General features: G+C 35.9%; 1 protein-coding gene across 1 annotated transcript; it reads right to left on the bottom strand.

The window, feature by feature from the left end:
- Positions 1-3,125: 3,125 nt before the first annotated feature.
- LOC117417638 (protein phosphatase 1K, mitochondrial-like) lies at positions 3,126-8,031 on the bottom strand. Its single transcript, XM_034029791.3, has 7 exons — positions 7,878-8,031; positions 6,848-7,308; positions 6,510-6,610; positions 5,080-5,245; positions 4,695-4,839; positions 4,453-4,587; positions 3,126-3,728 (listed from the first exon to the last, which is right to left on the bottom strand). The coding sequence occupies exons 2-7, from the start codon at positions 7,273-7,275 to the stop codon at positions 3,597-3,599; spliced, it is 1,107 nt and encodes a 368-aa protein (XP_033885682.2). The 5' UTR covers positions 7,276-7,308; positions 7,878-8,031; the 3' UTR covers positions 3,126-3,596.
- Between the last annotated feature and the right edge of the window lie 11,364 nt (positions 8,032-19,395).

The raw sequence follows: 19,395 nt of genomic DNA, 5'->3' as shown, positions 1-19,395 counted from the left end.
TATTCAACATCAAACTGTAATTGTGATTGTTTAGATAATTGTATCCACGTGTTCAGGGGAATGCTGTCAAACACGTTTCATACATAATATCTATGGGATGTGTTTACTGGAGATCACAAGATCAAAAGCAAAAAGGTGAATACAGTTCAAGAAAACAGGAAACCACCCACACACAAAGAAAGTTGTATAACAACGGCACTGCCAGATATGCTTAGGTAGCATGTCAGATTCGCACGTACTCTTTTTATTTATATATATACTCTAAACACACTCTTAAACTCAGGGGAGACGTTCAGCAAGATGTTTCGGACTCCTGTAAGTGGATTGTTCGTGCACTGTGCTTGCAACGTATGCAGATGACTTTTGATAATCAAGATACTCACACAGACTCATTCGATTTGAAGTTTTAACAAATCAAGAGTAGTATTAGTACCCCTTTGATTTATTAAATGCTTAAAAATGGATTGAGTAGTTACTGATTACGTCGAATCCCTGCTGACATGCAATCTCGGAGGGCCAGTGCCTTAACAGGTATAATAGCATTAATACTTCAATACGTTTATGGTTATAACATGTTTTGCCCTTATGCTATGCATGCATAAAGCTAAAAATGCCCACCGCTAAATTCTAGATCATCCAATATATCACTCTTAGACTAAAACATAAGTCATATACCTTATAGCAGTGCATCAATATAGAAGAGATATAGATTCAAAATAGTTATTACCTTCCAAAAAATATATGGAAGTGTAGAATATAATGTAAGGACAGAAACTGTCTTCAAAGGCAAAGACTTCTAAATACGACACCAACAGCAATCAGCTCGATCAGAGATCTTCAGAGCATGGAACAGCTTGTAGTTAGCAAGTTGAGTGACACTTGACTAAGATTTTACCTCTGTTTTTATAGAGTTTTTGCTTCGCTTTTTACATCAGAAGTCATAATTAAATCTTAAATGTTAATATGCCTTGACAGCTCATGTCCTTCAAGTGAATAACATTTTCAAATACACCCAGTAACTCTTTCTAATGGGTCATCATCCCATAATCCACCTCCCCTACATTTCCAAAATATGTGAGGTGAGCTTTTGAACTGATGTTATTCTCTTTTGGTACCAGGGAGTTCCTGAACACAGCATGCAAGGGAATACAGTGCAAGTATAATACATAGTATAAGAATAATACATATAAAGAGATGTGTTTAATATATAACACCTATTTTGGTTTAATTATTCCAATCCTGGGTTAAAAATATATTTCCCTTTTAACATCAAAAGACATCCTTCTTAATAGGTTGGCTTTATTACATGTATCGATGTGGTTTAACAATTAACTAAAACATATTGGATAAAAGCTGGTAGAAGGTTCATATCAAACTTCTAAGCCTGCAATTATATATTATTATTTTCACTTAAATCCAGTCTATCAAGAATATAGTCAAAATATAACGGTCCCATTTTAGCTATTCAATGCTTTAAACTAAACATGACATCTCTCTGTTCTTACAAAAATCCTGTTCAGGCAAGTTTCAGATCACCTGCTTTTCTGCCAAGGTCATTCATCATTAATAGAAGATTCTTCTGTAAGCATTTTTCCAGACGTATGGCATTCTTACTAAATCTAAGAAAAAAAGTATGGGGCTTAAAATTAAACTACAGTGACCTCTATTGGTTTGGTAGAGTAAGATTACAAGAATGCTAAAAGAAACCTATAATATTTTTTGACAAACATTTCCACTAAGTTTCAAAAGGTCTTCAGTTGAAGACATTGATTTAGACTTTTACTCAGACACATACGTTTCTTGCAGGATTACTACATATTCTATTGCTGAATGTTTTTTTTTTCATGGTTAAGTATGGAAGAGTAACCATGCAAACTGCTTTCAATATACTGTATCAAACACTTAGGGGCCTGGCGTATTATGCTGTCAAAATTAAGAAATCTGTGTCTGCCACTGATCTATCTATAACCAGCATTTAGAAAACCAATGAGGTCACACCTGACATGTAGGAAACTATTGAGTGTTTAATAGTTACAGAGGACATTATTTGACACCTACATAGTTGCTACATGTCTTGTAGAACATAAGGATATGAATGAAAAAGTCCATGTTCATACGGTGTTTTTTGTGTAATAGAAAAGGCTTATGAAAACAAAACACCTTGGAGACTAATTTAGTTATACCTACAAATTATATAGCCAATGTGCAAGGAATTCACCTCCAGTTTTCACCACAAGAGGGCAGAGTATACTAAATTGTAGATGGGAGGATTTACTGAATGCAATTTTACCTGCAATGCCAACTGAAAGTGTACACACCTTCATTATCCAGATCTATTTCAAATGTCAGCATCTTTTAGGAGACCTTCCTTTTGACATTCTTTAATGTCCTTCGTGTGCACTAATCTTTTCGATTCTGCAGTCCTGGTAGTCTTTTGTAGTTCGTGAGATGCTTCATCAACACATATACCACTTAATTGAAGGAATATGCAAATGCTTACATATAGTATACACTTCTAAATGTAATAAAGGTACAATCTATATTGTACCCTTAGAAATCATGACAACCATCATAAACATGCAAGGACTATTTTGAATCACTGTAGAGATTTCTTTTCAAATAAATACACGTTTTCTAAAACATAACACTACCAGTAGCTGTAGTCCACCATGTCATACAGAAACGTTAACACATGCTGCATGTTTATAGTAAATTAAAAAGAATCTCTCCGGTGTTCGAACACCAATGAGTAAAACTGAGTCAATGGAAATTATAATCCCTAGAACTCTGCATGTATTGGTAGCAGGCCTTTCCAAATTACACTGATAATAACCCTGCTTTTACCTTAACCAACTTCATACACATCTTCAGGTAAGGTGTGGAAACCGAGTTTAATTTTAAAAAAAAATTTCAGGTAAGTTTTTTTTACAACAATGTGATACCACCAACAAGCCAGTAAGGTATATAAAAGAAAAAAATATTTTTGTAGGGAGTTTAACAAATCTAATTGGTGGTTCATCTGCTTTTCAACCAAAAATAACTGGGCTATACAATCTAACCAGCATTTATGGACTGTTCTAGCAATACCAAGACAAAAAAAAAAAAAACACACTTTACAACACATCTTTAAGAATTTGTTTTTATCTTTACAAACATTTATGCTACATAATTTACAGATATACACTGAAATAAAATACATTCATCAGCCCCCACCCTACATTGTCAGCCTACAACCTCTGGTGTAAAACAAATGGATCCATCAGAAGCTAAAATGGGGAGAAGTGATGAAAATAACACTTTTTGAAGTGCATTTTAACACAAATCTGTAAACTTTCATAAAAAAATGGTACAAGAACCTTTTAGGTCCAGATGTCCTGCTTGCTGTGCTCCACTTTTCATAACAAAAGGCAGACAGCAGGTGTAGTTCGCAGAATACAAAAAATAAATATTATTTAACTTAATCCTTTGGGCACAGTTAAAGACACACATTTTTCCACAGTAACAATGGCATGAAGAAATGAGACATGCGATAACAGTACAAGAGACATACATAACAGCGATGGCTCGACAGACCAATCATAATACTGCATTTCCAGTTAACTCCACCGGCCGCTAGCCACCATGATTCTTCCAAAGCTTGAGGATGTCAGGGCATTCTTGTATTTTCCCCATGCACCAAATGGTACCACCATCGTAGTTATATTATCTTGCGATCCATACTGCAGCGCCTGTCAAATTACAAAGCATGTCACTCAAAGCACCAACACCAATAATGACTACAGAGTATATTATTTTATTTATTTCTTAGCAGACGCCCTTATCCAGGGCGACTTACAATTGTTACAAGATATCACATTATTTTTACATACAATTACATTATTTTACACTTTATTCTTTACATACCCATTTATACAGTTGGGTTTTTACTGAAGCAATCTAGGTAAAGTACCTTGCTCAAGGGTACAGCAGCAGTGTCCCCCACCTGGGATTGAACCCACAACCCTCCAGTCAAGAGTCCAGAGCCCTAGCCACTATGCCACACTGCTGCCCTATTAAATGAATATACTATTAAGTGATTATATTAATTGTGTCCCCGATTATAATTATGGATGAGGTTTTAACAAACTCTGCCTAGATGAGATTCAAATTCCATGCCCCCCTCTACAAGTCCGGGTTCCCAAGTATTTTCAACCATTGTGGTATTTTGTGGTGAGATATGGAATTGCAAGCATTGCTTTACAATTGTAGCACCCCTCATGACCTATCAGTTAAGTAAATAAAAATAGTACTATAGTGTTGTTGTTAATGCGATCCTGTGTCTAGGTCTGTAAATTAATAACATTCCAAACTGGCATTTCATTTTTTGTCCTGTACATAGTCAAAAGCAGTGTTTCTGCAACCTTTATCCTTGGCAGGAATCACTACTGCAACTCTAGATAGAAATAAACTTACTTGATCAGCAACAATAAGAGCAGCTTCTGATGGATCCTGACACTTCTTCACAATGTCACACATTTCCTGTCCTTCCATGAACCCACTAACTCCATCAGTTGTTAAAACCAGGAAGGAATCTTTGGTATGTTGCAACTAAAAAAAAAAAAAAAAAAACCACACACTTATTTCAGTTGAACAAAGGCAGGAGGACGAGAAGAAACAGCAGCTGTAAATGAGGTGATCAGCAATGCTCATCTTACCTTTACTGCAGTAACTTCAGGCTCTGCTGTCACTCCGTAAGGTTTAACCTGGAGATCACCAATACTCCGAGTCATAGCCAGCCTTCCGTTGACATAAGGCTCACCAGCACTGTTCCAGTCAATAAAACCACCACACTGCTGAATTCTGCAAAGAAGTTTAAATAAAAATGTGGTTATTTCCAATACACAACAGTGGAATGTGTATAGTGGGTAGTCACGGGGTGGGGAGCCAGAGGACCACTACTTCACCTAGAGATCCCCAATGCAAAGTTGTAGCAGTGTGCCACCTCCTTATACCCTTTCCCAATTGCTCACCTGTGCAGTATGCAATATAAAAAGGTTCAGTTCTGTGAATACTCTTTAGGGATCTTGACACTGGACTCACCTTTGCCTTTCATCTTTTCGCCTTGGGCTGTGATCTTCAGTTAAGGGTTCTGCTTTTCCCTCACGGCAGAGGACAGCTGGACTGTCTCCAACACTTGCAACCACAAGCTCAGTCTTATTGCGCAGCAAGGCAACGGTGGCTGTCGTTCCAGCACAGAGTGCAACATCTAAAAGGAAGAACATTAAATGTCAGCAAATTGAACCACAAAAATAGGATATTGCAAAGATCAAAGCCTTTAAACCATATCAAATTAATGCATTTTTTAATATTCTAATTTATGAATTGAGTAGACATTAAAATGTAAAATTTTAAAACTGAAATGGGTTATAATAAATTTGAACATGTAATGCATCAAATGCATGATTAAACAGATTTAACTATTTTAATAAGCATCTGGAGTTAAACTGGGGACAGTAATGTTGTATCAGTACTATATTTGGTTTACTTTTAACTACAAAAATCTTAAAAGATCTGCTACATAAACTACAATTTCAAACCATATTAAAACTTAGAAACACTTTTTAAAATTACTGCCAATCTGTGCAAAACTACTCAAAAGAAGAAAGAACTCACGAGGAGTTTATATGGTTTTTAAAAAAACATTCGCAGTCTTCGGTAGTCCAGACATGGATGGGCTGGACTCCATCACCTAGGTTGAAATATAAAAGTAGTAACAAACCACAAAGCAGCCAGCTATGGCTTCATCAAATGCCTGTTAATTCAATTTCAAGACATGAACAGCTCTATTCCACTTTGTAATGTTTGTATATTATACAAGCACAGATATGTATATTTAGGGCCTAGAAGACCAAATACAGTTTATTCATTACAGCTAATGGAATAGAGTTGTTGCTTCAAACTCCGTACATAAAGCAAATTAAAAGCCAGCCAAAATGATGCCTTTCAATACAGTTTGTTGCTTTACTTTAGTGGGCACTTTCATTTACAGTGGCATATGCCTGCAAGCCATTTTACAACTTGCATTACAAATCCAAACATGCATATTTAAACAAAGCCACCAGTTTGGTAATTATCACTAGGGATAAAATATGTAGGATACCCACTCCCCTCCAGAAAATTGTTCAACAAAACTTTTAGCAACATTCAATGGCAGATAATGTGTTCAGAAGAAACCAATTACTGATGAGCCATCTGTGTACTGTATCTTGATGCATTATGGTCTGACCAGTTACTGCATGTTATTTAGGCAAGCTCATTGTCTAACCTATTCATTTACAGCTTGTTTTCCATACTAAGCAAACTAGAACATGCCCAATTTGCCTTGCAATTAATGTCTCTACAGAACAGCACGGTTTCACACAGTATACTAATTCAAAACAAAAAGTAAAGCAAAAGTTGAATATGTGCCATACCCTGTGTGAAACCCATACTGCTGTACATGCAAATCCATTTTAATTTTGAAATCTCACCTTCTCCTGAACTGTAAAAGCTCTGCAAGAAGGCATTGTCGATTTGAAGGAAGGACTTCACTAGAACCGATTCCAGATCCGAGTCCAACTGAATGTTTTTCCTGAAAAGGATGGGCCACAGGTTATTAGACATGTTACTTACACACATATTTTCTAGTTTTTTCTAGAACCGAATCTTTCTAGAACAGAAAGCATATACATTAAAATAGGCTGAATCTAGCGTTACCAAACAGTAAATAACCAAAATGTCTACAGTATTACTTTAACATGTGTTTATATGTATAACATTTAACAGCAATTCATTACCATTACATTAAACGCAACCAGAATAAACTTACATAATAAAGTGACGCAGATTCCTGGAGCAAAACTCTGCGGCGGCATCTCCGCCATGGCCATCGAATACCGCAAAGAAATAAATGCTGTCGGAAACCTTTCCAATGCAGTAACGGTCTTCGTTCTCTTTTCTTTTTCCAATCTGACTTGCACAGCCAGCATTGGGAATGTTAGTTTTTATGTTGTGACTGGCATCTACTGAACGAGGAGGAAGCACAACAGGCTCGTCTAACCAAATTCCGAAATTGTCCCAAGCGGCTGGCTGCTGAAAACGCCTCTCTGCTACGATTGCCAAATTCTTTCTTCCGCTGGTTGATGAAATCCCTCGTGCGATGGTGTTGCAAGAATTCTTACTACAGAAAGCGCCGATATTCACTGCTCTCTCAACCACAACCCTTCCATGTCTGAAAAATGCGATGGCCATAGACATAACTATCCGACGATTTAAAGAGTAAATAAATACCTGCAGAAACAAAATACAAGACAGTAAGTTGAGCAAAACACGCATTTGTTCTATTACAGGTCACATACAATGTACTCTAACTGTGGGGAATTTTTATTTCAAACCTAGATTGGGATAAAGTTATAGTTTTTGTTGTTTGTATGGATAATTCTCAGTTGTGATGTAAATAACATACACAAGTAATCGCATTACAGTCTGTAGACACAGCCGCCTATTGATTCGCGCAGCTTATGCTACGCATGCGCATGCGCATTTAAGTGTGTGTGGGGGTGGGAAACCCCAATGTAACTTTGCCGGCTGATGCAATACAATCAATGAAACCTGCATGGTTTTTGCAGAAATAAATCATTGTTAGATAAAAATGTAACACGTATTTATTTTTTACATATAACAAAAACAATATAATACATGCATAACCCGATTAAATAACGTTATACTTAACATTTTAATGTCTCATATCTCTTTAAACCGCCCACCATTATAACAGTGGCTAAAAATTATATCTACATTTATTTAGCCATTACTTTAATGGAAAAAAATGCACAGTTCACCAACGTTTGTATACATACCTATTGAGAAGCGTTTGAAGCAGTTGGTTTTGCAAACTTAAAAATACAGTCTAGGCTTTACGATGCTCTATCTGGAATGTTCTGCAGCTTTTGGTTCAGTCGGCAACTGGCGATGCACTCCGCGGCTTTTATAACCTATCGGTAGGTGGAGTAATAATACACCACAGACTAGCCCGAGAGGCGGGGACCTCTTCGGGTAAAATAGCCTCAATGCAACCGAGCATGCGCTATTGACTACAGTTGCTCGTTGGAAAGGAAATTTACAAAAGCCTGGGGCCAGGGGTCGACAACTTGTCCTTACTCGGACAGGTATGTCCGTGGCATGAATATGTCTAACACACACGCATGTAATTGTATATAACTTCCGTTGTGTTTGTCTGTGGACAATGGTTTTTTTTTTTTTTGTTTTTTTTTAAATGTCCGTCACCACTCGATATGGTGCCGACCCCTGCTTGGGCAATTTCAAAGAAGTCTTGTATTTGTTTGCAAAAAACGGATTTATTTTCAGTTTTCCGGCGAATGCAACGCCCAAGTGAAGCCACCAAAAGCTACGGAACATTCCAGAAAGGGCAACATAAAGACCAGACTGTATCTTTTAAACTGAGGAAACCAAATGCTTCTTTTATTTGCACATTATCTTATCGAATGGTACTGGTAATCTCCACTGCATCATTCCTCCACAGTTTAGCCTTTCTTTAGAACATATAATCAAAATAATAAATACCACCTTTGTAAAAAAAAAAAAAAAAAATATGGCCTTGATCGAGTTGAAAGTATGCAAACTAAAAATAAATAAATAAATAGTAATATTCGGCAAGAAAAAGAAACCAATGGCAACAAGAGACAGTACTGTATAGGAAATCTGCCTGGTTGAGAATTACAACAACCTTCTTTGTAAAGGTAATATAGTTAACACGTATTGTGCCTACAGTATATACTTACTATATAGCGGGCTCTGTGACTAATGTAACCCTCAGGGTATAAACACAAACCATTATGAATAATTTCAAATATCATAACAAAGACAAAAAACCCCATAAAACGGTATTATAAACTACCAGTATTTACTATGAATTGTAATCAATTGATGCACAACCACTTATTACTAACTTGTAGTGCTTCTATTATTTTGTAAGGAAGAGATAAATAACATTTGGACACAATAATAAACAATTGTAATTATATATATTACTCTGGGGAATGTTTCACTGCAAATAATAAAGGCTACTATAATAGTATCATTTTATTTAGGATCAAACATATTTATACCAAATATGTTATCTTCCTAATTATTGCAGTCTTAACAGGTATATTTTAATTTTGCTGTGAAGGGATCTGAGTCATCAAATACAAAACCCCACATTAGATCTTTTCATAAGTGGCCAAAAGGGTGGTTCTCTCCAAGCAGATGATGATTGGTTGAAAAAAATTCCCAGCCTCCCTGAACATCTGGAGAAGAAAGAAATGCATTATCCCTTGCAAATCTGAGAAGGCATCAATTAAATTCTGCATGCAACGAAGATCTCTGGATAGTTTACAAATATCCATGTAGTTCACAATATTTTACAAGTAGGAAGATAGTTATAGTTATAGTTAAGAAGCTACAGCAATGAATAAAATGGGACTTGGGCATGTTTGTTTGCCACTGCAGCAAAGTGGAGTGGTTTAGCTATTTGGGACCCTAGAATTACAACTAGCTGAACCAAATACAAAACACGAACTTTAAATAAAAAATAAAAAGCCAGCTGAAATTACTAAATTGAATAAAATCCAGACTTAACAATTAGATAATCAGCCTAAGTGATATAAAAGATCACAAAACAGGACACAGCACTTTTAAAATGGTTATATTTGGGGGTTACACGAAACCAAAGGTTAATAAATGTCTTGTGCCGGTCATGTAGGATTCAAGCAACACAAGGCATGTACTGAACTACAGCAGAACAAGGCCATTATAAGAAAGGCCTTAAAATTGTAATGGATTCTGTCAGAGACCCAGCAGTTCGGGGGAGCAATTGAAAAGTCAAACAGAATGCTTGGCTTTATAGTGAAAAGTGTACAAATCAAAGGTTATGCTGAGGTTGTATAATGCACTGGTGAGATCACACTGAGAATGCTGCATTCAATTCACAGTGCTGCCCTAGAACTTGTATAATGCAGCCCTTATATTGTATTTGGTTGTATTTAGTGAAGTTAACAAAGGGGACAAAAATATTTGCGAGAATGCACCAATTAGATCATTTTATGGTTAAAGGTGTGACTGTATTAAGATTTGCTATTGTTTAAATCATTCAGATAGTCCTGTTATGTAAGAAAAAATGCTGCTGTAAATTATGTGTCAGTAGGGGAATTTGGGAAGATTTTGAAAAATATTTAATAGCTACTCATGTTTCCAATTGGCATCACTAAAACAATATGATTCATACACTTTCCAGAGTTCTCTGGGCCAAGAGACAGCTGTGCTTCTGCCAGTATTCAATAATTATTGTTTGTATGCCAGTAAAAGTTTTCTGCAGCATTTTAGCATGTTAAACAATGGGACACTGTTGAACTAACATTGGTAAAACACTACAAGTTCATCTACTTGACACTTTCATCAGACCTGAAGTGTATAAAGTTGAAGATTAAAGCAAATGCAAGCAGAGAATTCTGGTAAAATATTGTATAAAACCGTGGTAAAGAACAGGAAACTGCAAAAGTACTGTGACTATTTTTCAAGAGGTGTTCCTTTTTTTGGCAGCGTCTCTTAAATGATGTCAATTCAGTAAAAAAGTTGGAATGGTAATTTACTGTTGCTTCATAGGACATGCACAGAATGTGTTTGATGAGAATCAATGAAATGGCTAAATGCAGCAATGTATACAGCTAAATATAAATGAATACCCATTGTGAGAATACCGATAAGCAGCTATTGAGTTTGTTGTAAATACGGGTACACACTTCTTTAAAGAAGGCTTAAAAGTAATAACTTGGACTTGAGCCAAAATAAGTATCGGATCTGACAACCATACAGTAAAGGTCTGTAGAAGCCCTAACAGCTCTTCATCTTTAATCTTCCATGTCTCTATTGCCCATTTCAACTGAGTTATGGTACAAATGGTAACTTAAGTTGCTACATAAATAATACGTAGCTTCAATGACATTTTAATAACTTTTTTTAGCTTAATATTGAAATGTCGTTTGTAGCGAATTGCTTTTTATCTATGAGCAATAGAACTGGTGAAATAACACTTTTGAATCCGATGTACAGTAGAAATGCTTCATTACTGAGTAACTAATTTAACATCTGTTTCTGCTTTACAAAAATCCCTTGTTAAATTGTTACTAAGCATATTGGCAACACCTTTCTGCATGTTATAACCATTTTCTTCTGGAACTTAATGTCTTCTCGGCAGCTTTTCTTTGGGTTTATGTTACTGGTGAAGCCAGTAAATTCCCAAAGGTGTTTAAGACGTATCATATTTCAACATGCCTTTTCAAGACAGTATCATACAGTGCTTTTTTTAATAACACAATTCTATACCTGGCATGCACATGAAATAGCATTATTGTTAGTTCTGTAGAAAGATCTAATGCAGCTTCTTGAGCTAACAAAAAAAAAAGACAAAACATTGGTGCTCCATCTTATACTTCATGCCCTCAGAATTTGTGTATATATTCTTTTGCTCTGTTTATTAACCCTATGATCATCAAGTACTCATGGGTATTTGACGTTTCAGTAATGAGGTGTAGGTCATATTGCCTTCATTAACATACAGACTAAGTTATCTAAGTAATACAAATTCAGAGACTGACAAGTCTCCTAACAAAAAAGTTCCTTAATCAAGGCAATGTATTAAAAAACAACATCTGTGTAATCAGTATAAGCCTTAACACCTTCACTTCAAAGGAAGAGCTATTGCAAACTTGATAGTGATCCAAACTCTATTCTTAAATTCAAATAAGACACAAAAGAGCCAGCGACTAACACCTCCACTCCAGGAAGTGTCAACTCTGCCATGAACTAGGCAATCAGACTTCTCGTAGCCCCCTTTGTTCAAAATCATAAAATTCCGGGCCTTTAGTTGACACAATACCAGCTGTAAAGCCTGTTCTTGTTGCTCCACTCCTTCAAGCTACCAGTACCCAAGAGGAAGAAAACCACACTGCTTTTGTCTAAGAGGATGCTAACACAAACTCAAACCGAAACCTCACACAAGTATTACATAAGGCTAATGCTTATTAAGGCTACCTAAATGAGAAGTGAGCCATCATATGCAGTTTCAATCTATGCGTACATGTGATTAAACAACAAGTATGTTACTGTATAAATGTTAGTTTAAAAAGCTGTTCTAGAAATAATCAAGGTACTTCTTTAATCTGATTGTATTCGGTACATTTTGATTTGTCCTTGGGAAACTACAAAAGAGTTTGCATTGTAATCTGTTGTAACTTTACAGAATTCATTGCTAAGTTGTTTTGAGAAGATTTGATATGAGAATATCTTAGATACAGAATCAGATATTTCAGGAATGAAGCATGGCCTTTTAAGACCCACAGCTTAATGTTTGTTTCTTGTTTGTTTTGTTTATGGGACACTAGGAAAGAGTCCCCATTGTAATTGCAGTTTTATACTAAGTGATTGAATCGCTACATTTAATATTATAGAGGTTGGTTTGACTGATTACCCAAATGATGTTATTGCTTGTTTTGTCATGTTTTACAAATAAATCATTCTTTTTTAAAACAAACCGAATAGTCTCAATTGAAAGTTTGCTTATATAGCAACAGGAACTTGAATCAAGGGTAATGGTCTACTGTTTGTTATAGCATATAAATCTGATGTTATTTTCAGAGGATGACATCACAAAGGATTTATGCACTGTAGTGGATACTATCTATGTTAAATTTCTTAATAAATTATACCTTTAGCTATATATTCCCTACAGAGGTCACTAGGTTTTCATTAGTGGTGTATAGCGTCAATTGCTAACAAATTCACTGTTTCAGGGGGGAATAAATTGCTCCAGATTTGCAAGGCATGTCTAAAAGCTTCAAGCTGGTGAAAGGAGGTCTCTAATACCACTTTCACACACAAATGCCGCTATTGAGCTGTCTCAGACAAATTTAATATTTTTTTTTAAATACCCATTCACACAGCACGAAATTGCGCAATCAATGGCGGTACAATACCATCATAACCCTTTCACACAGCCAAAGGGGTCATGCCAGTACAACTTTCAAACCTGTCAGTCAACAGATCGTTTTCATGGCAGTGGAAACCAACCAAAATCACAAAACAATGTAGGTCGCGTATTTTATTGCAAATAAGGCGATACAATATATTTAAAAGAAAGCAAGTCCAGCTCTTCAGGCAAGAGCAGAGAGTGAAAATATGGTGGATGCTGGTATTTGCTATATATGAAGAACACTCGTGTGAACACTCCACTTGGGTAATGGAACGCCAGCATTTTTGATGTATTTTGCAACCAAACACTCCCACGATTTTCGGAAAGTGAGTGGAAAAAACATTTCCGCATGGGTAGAGAAACATTTGAGTACCTGGCTGAACAACTGTGTCCGGTATGCAGTCGCGTGGGAAGTTTGCTTTCAATCCATGCCGACTACACTGCTTCAGTACCGTTGTAGAGTTATTTTCAAGTATGTGCTAAAAAGTGTAGCTCAGTGCGCTTGCTCACGCATGTCTTAAAAACCTCAGCTAAGAAAGCACCATTCAAATCTGACATGTTATGCTGTTTCCATTCTTTTACATCATTTTTAATATAATGTATCATATTTTTCCACCATTAAGAAAATATGCAAATATTTATCATATGCAATACATTGGGTCTTTGCAGTGGACTTCTCATTTTGTCTTGCTGATGGTGAATTGTTTTTTTCTTTTTTAGAGAAATTGATTGTCCAGTTTAAGTTTGCAAAAAAAAAGAATGTATAATTAATGGTAAATGTACCTCTTTTTGACAATCGGAAAAACACCCATCAGATTGCACCTGTACCAAAAATCGGACAGCGTACCACTTTCTGACATTATATGGGTCACGTTTTGGTACACGTACCACATTCTGATGATGTTCCAGTTTCTAACACTACACCGGCATTGCATTTTACACAGGCAGTTAAGTAGGTTCAGTGCTGTCTCTGAGCCGTCATAACTCGTCTGTGTGAAAGGAGTAGATGTGAGTTGTAGAGTTTTACATTTACTTAAAATGAGAAATCTTTGAACTTGAATCCACCTATTCAAGAAGATGCATGTCAGGGCACTACAATACTGTAGTTGACAGTGGAACTTCAAGACAAAACATCCAGCTTTAAAAAAGCAAAAGGAAAGCAAAACATTTAGAAGGTAAATTTGAGATTTACAATGTTTTAAGCTGCATTAAAAGACACCATTTATGGATTTATATTCACAATACAAATTGAGCATTACCCTGGTAAATTAACTTGTCTCTGCAGTACGATGTTATGTACCAACTAGTACACCCTTCTGTAATTTGTACCACTGTTTGTGATCAGTTCATCAGTAAGAACACTAAAAGAAATGAAGTTAGACAAATGTTAACATCTTAAATCGTTGCTTAACATGAAAAACGTAATTCTCAACAATAGCAGTATTATATAAATGAAAAACGTAATTCTAAACAATAGCAGTATTATATAAATGAAAAACGTAATTCTAAACAATAGCAGTATTATATAAATGAAAAACGTAATTCTAAACAATAGCAGTATTATATAAATGAAAAACGTAATTCTAAACAATAGCAGTATTATATAAATGAAAAACGTAATTCTAAACAATAGCAGTATTATATAAATGAAAAACGTAATTCTCAACAATAGCAGTATTATATAAATGAAAAACGTAATTCTCAACAATAGCAGTATTATATAAATGAAAAACGTAATTCTCAACAATAGCAGTATTATATAAATGAAAAACGTAATTCTAAACAATAGCAGTATTATATAAATGTAGGTCAGAGTTTCAAAGGGAAGTCAATTTAATGTCTTTGAAACCAGGAACAGATTTTAATCATCACACACAAACACATATGCTTACAATTACATCCACCCTCTGCATATGTTGATAGATATTTCTAGATGTAGACTGAAACCAGTGAACTCAAAGCTCTCAACCTAAAGCTTAACCAGCCCTTACTGTGTGCAGTAAAAGAACATTGTACACCCATGAATATTTTGAATGGACCTCCAGGAAGTTATTTGGCACAAAGTTGTGCTTAGATATTGTAAGAAATATGAAACTGATAAACAATATTAGTGATGTCAAATATATGTTTATTGGTATAGCTCAGTATAGAATAATTTCTATATTGAGCGACACTCCAGGCTACAGTGATTGAGAACTGAGCCCCGGACAATGCATTCACTTTAGTTTTGTAGATTCCAAAACACATCCTTGTATGATGTCATTCATGACCTCTCTTTCCTATACCTACTGTATAGGAAACATTCTTTTTGTATCTGTTATCTCTGAGATTCACCCATCCCCCTTGCAAGCAGAGGCCCCTTCTCACCTTACATTCCTGAGCTCAAATACCACACCCAGGTTCTCAGTTCAATTTGTTACAAAAAATAACATATTATAAAACAATACTTCTTATACAAAAACTATTACAAAATTCCTTACAATATACATTTTTTTCTGGTTTGGTTGTGAGCATATTGCCCCAATTAAAAAAAATATGTTACACCTTATTTTTATACCTTATCTTTTGTTTTAATTTAGAAACAACTTGCTTTCTGATTATAGCAGTCAATGTTCAGTTGTGTAAAGGATAGTTACATAGCACATGTTTTAAATAGCACATCCTTATCAAATTATCTTCAATACAAATGCAATGGCTTTGTGACAAGGGGCCTGCATTCTGTGCAATGGTATGAGTCCATTAGTAGAATGGTTCCACAAATGAATGATACATTTTCTGACATAACAATGGCACCACAGCAATACAGACTGGCTGCAGTACCATAGTGTATCAGCACAATATTAGTTCCAAATGCATTGTGTTGTCGTTGCTGTAAAAGTCCAGTGCTGTCAACCAGCATGCTGGGTAACATCAGCACCCCAGTGACATCATCCAGTTTGCAGAACTTGGAATTCTCCGATGAATTACTGACTGTCCCTAAGCATACCAGTCCCCATATACAGTAGCCACATTACAGAGGCTTACTTTGGCTCAAACTCAGCCCTTTTCTTTGGCAGAATATTTCTGCATGATCTATAATAATGATTACTATATTAGCAAGAAACCAGATAATGGGAGCATTATTTTATATATCAGTATCTACCACTGCTGCTGTTTTTCTAAACTATAGAAACCTTGGTATCAACACACAGCTACAGTAGTGGATCAAATACAAAGGCAATGCTGCAGGAGTGGACACATTCAGCTATCGTTTTACTAAAAGCTGCTGCTGGTTTATTAAACTTTGAAGATTTGGAACCCATTTTCCCACTTTGTCGTAATAAGGCATGAATAAGGTGAATCCAAATTTCTGTAATTACATCTTTCATATTTTCCTTTTAGTCCAAAAAGATATTTAACTTAATTGAATATGCCCCTAAACTTGGTTATTTATCTTAAATCAAAGTTTTTTTTTTTAAATAACCATTATCAACAGAGTTTAATAAAAGTTAAGTGATGAAGCCAGCCCATCTTTATTATCTGTATGTTAAATCAAAGGTATTCCTGTAGCATTGAAAGTCACCAAGGCAGCCACACCTCTAACTTGTATCTCCCGACCTTCCCAGTGTACAGTGCATTCCACTTCTGACTTGCTCAAACTGGCTTACCTGCAGGCTGCTATTGTTTTCAATGTGTGAGTCAACCACAGTGTGGAGTAGTGGTTAGCGCTCTGGACTCTTGACCGGAGGGTCGTGGGTTCAATCCCCGGTTGGGGACACTGCTGCTGTACCCTTGAGCAAGGTACTTTACCTAGATTGCTCCAGTAAAAACCCAACTGTATAAATGGGTAATTGTATGTAAAAAATAATGTGATATCTTGTAACAATTGTAAGTCGCCCTGGATAAGGGTGTCTGCTAATAAATAAATAATAATAATAATAATAGTTTGAGTGGGAGCGCTCAGAATACCCTCATCAAACTATAACCCAGCCAAACATGTAAATATATGTCAAGAGAAGCCAAAGTTATAGTCCTATATGTGACCTACTCTAAAGCTAGTTTCATCACATCGAGGGCGGGTCTTTAAATGAAGTGAGATCTCAGAACTAGCACCCTGTTCTATATCCAAAAGAGTGATGTTCATGCTTCTCAGGGATTTCTTTAAATAAAATACATGTTGTATAAATTAATAACATGGAGAGCAAAATAGAACATTTCAGACTTCTCTCCCTGGCTAATATAAAATCTCTCAAAAAACCGAGGAGGTTTTTAAGAGCTACTATTAACATCATGCTAAAAACTTGACACTAGGAGGTGGTACTTCTGCTTCAGCTGGGATTGGTCGACTACCTTCTCAAATATTTTCACAAGCCTTCCTGATGTGCACGGCAGAAGACGCATACAATTGGACCGTTTACTAAATTGGCAACACACTCAGCTATTTATGCAAGTTCTCTGAATTGGTTGTTTGTACAAGTGCAGTTAACAGCTATGTGTACTGCCAAACCCATGTTAATTTGTTTCTGTTTACAGGAATTCAAATATACTTTTAATACGAGTGTAGAATGTTTTAATATTGTAAGTATATAAAAAGTACAGTTTCTAATACAAAGAAGACAGGGAGTACTACTGAAGGTTACAGGAATACTCGGAAGACTGTCTTGATGGTAGTGGTAGTTTTTTCAAAGCTATTAGTGAATACACTTATTTTTCACTCCTTGCAAATATTTAAATATGCAGAGAAACTGTAATATTGAAGGAGTTGCATAAATTTAATAATCAAACCGTATCACCTGGTAAACTCAGTAATAATTACTAAAATGCTGGCCATGGGTACATATTTCCTTGGTAACCAGGCGCTGCTGTTGATTATTCCATGAACTGTATCAAAGTCTTTGCAATGGTTTGGATAAGTGTGAGCAGAGAACTGAAGTTTTTGTTGGCAAGGTGTCAACACTGTCCATGTAACATTTATAATACCCAGTGGGAACAAGAACCTGCTAATTACAATCATAGCCAAAACGTCCAAAATGTTTTTCAGGTGTTGACACACTTACTGTTTAAACAACTCGATTGGTTGAAAACAAAAACCACACTATTAAATATCAGGTAAGGTCAGGCTGTATAAAGCCATATTGTTGCATAACATTGCAGGTGCCACATCACCTACAGACACAGCTCTATTTCAGAGGCGGTGGAATGATTTTAAATATTTGAACAGATAGTAAAGTACTCTGCTTCAACAAAGGTCACTGCCAGACAGTTTTGGCAGTAAATAACAGGTTGGCATCTTCCCATGACTGTCATTTAAAAATAGACTCGCAAGGCCCATGGCATTCACAGCTCCAGTTCCATGGCTTGCTACCAAGGTCAATGCACTCACAGGACTATTGATATACACGTACAGCTTTGAACTGTGCACAGGAATGTAGGCTCTATTAATCCAATATAGCCCCTGTATATATTTCCTAGTTTTCTATAGATATTCTGTCATGTTTTATGTATGAAGTGCACCTATTTTCTGCCATACCACCATTTGTCTCTGAACTTTACATCATAAAATACACTGATAAAATACAAACATAAAATTATATTACCAGTTTGAAAGCCATAATTTCCCCACAATCCATAACAATAACCTTCAAAGTCCCTGAAATCCAAAACAGTTTACCCTTGTTGTCTTTAAAATGAATTGCCAGTTGCCGGTAACAATTATTAATGCATGTTCTTTAGAAGCTGACAAATAAGAACAGCCTTGATTTAATGATGCATTATCACAAACCACTGCAAAACGATGTAGAAAAATACAAAGTTAAAATAATGAAATACAAAAGGAATAGTGTAGAAATGTTGCCTATTGAATTTAGATGCCAACAGTAATTAACAAAGCAACAAGATTTAACAACGACCACCATAGGCCATAGACAGCGCTGTAGGAAAAGACTGCTCAGTGGTGTATGTCAATATTGCTGCTCTTTAACTGTATATTAATCCAACCAGGGTTTTCCCATTGAGGTGATTCAGAGCAACTTGGTACAGGTATCTTACAAGTTATCTTAACTGATGTTAAGTTGCTTCAGTGGAGCTCCAGAGTACACCAGAGTGTGACCATGAACCTGTCCCTCTATAGTATTTCTAACTTCCACTAGGGGTAGTGTTGCAGGAGGCCAGGTCAACACAGTGTGAATGCGTATGGGTGTCTAATGTTACAGCGATGATCTCAATTCCAACCCTGTATGATCGCATTTCTTATCACATGCTGAAGTTCCCTGCTGAGGGTCCGCAGTATATCATGGGACAGTATAGAGGGTCCTATAACACTCTGATGTACATACTTATCTCTGTGTTTTCCTTACAGACAACCAATGAAT

This window comes from Acipenser ruthenus, chromosome 13 (assembly GCF_902713425.1).
Source record: "Acipenser ruthenus chromosome 13, fAciRut3.2 maternal haplotype, whole genome shotgun sequence".
Lineage (NCBI taxonomy): Eukaryota > Metazoa > Chordata > Actinopteri > Acipenseriformes > Acipenseridae > Acipenser > Acipenser ruthenus.
This window is presented reverse-complemented; position numbering and strand designations above follow the sequence as displayed.